Source organism: Cystoisospora suis (assembly GCF_002600585.1).
Source record: "Cystoisospora suis strain Wien I chromosome Unknown contig_4009, whole genome shotgun sequence".
In the NCBI taxonomy this organism is placed as follows: domain Eukaryota; phylum Apicomplexa; class Conoidasida; order Eucoccidiorida; family Sarcocystidae; genus Cystoisospora; species Cystoisospora suis.
The window spans coordinates 1-268 of record NW_027156802.1 but is presented as its reverse complement, the minus strand read 5'-3'; the positions used below and the strand labels follow the sequence as shown (position 1 = coordinate 268).

At 55.2% G+C, this 268-nt stretch overlaps 1 protein-coding gene across 1 annotated transcript; it reads right to left on the bottom strand.

Moving 5' to 3' along the window:
* Positions 1-3: 3 nt before the first annotated feature.
* On the bottom strand, positions 4-142 carry CSUI_007544 (uncharacterized protein; the record flags this gene model as incomplete). The annotated part of the gene is made up of 1 exon (XM_068067689.1): positions 4-142. A coding segment is annotated over one exon (138 nt), but the record flags the coding sequence as incomplete, so codon positions are not given.
* Between the last annotated feature and the right edge of the window lie 126 nt (positions 143-268).

The following is a 268-nucleotide window of genomic DNA, read 5'->3' as shown; positions in this document are numbered from 1 at the left end:
GCGTTGGCGCGACTCCAAAATTGCCTCGATCGCGTACGGATGAGCTTCCGGCTTGTCCGACCGCCGACAGAGGTCACGGGCGCGGAGAAGTCCTGGCCCCGCCGAAGTCGTCGGAGATTGAGCGCTGTCACGCAAATCTCGAGGGAACCTAGGTGACACCTTGCACTTCCTTAAAAACGCAATATTTACCGTTCGATGTACTCGCATCGACGGTGGAAAATCCACGACATATGCGAGATCACTAGCACGTTGTAGTATGGTGAAAGGT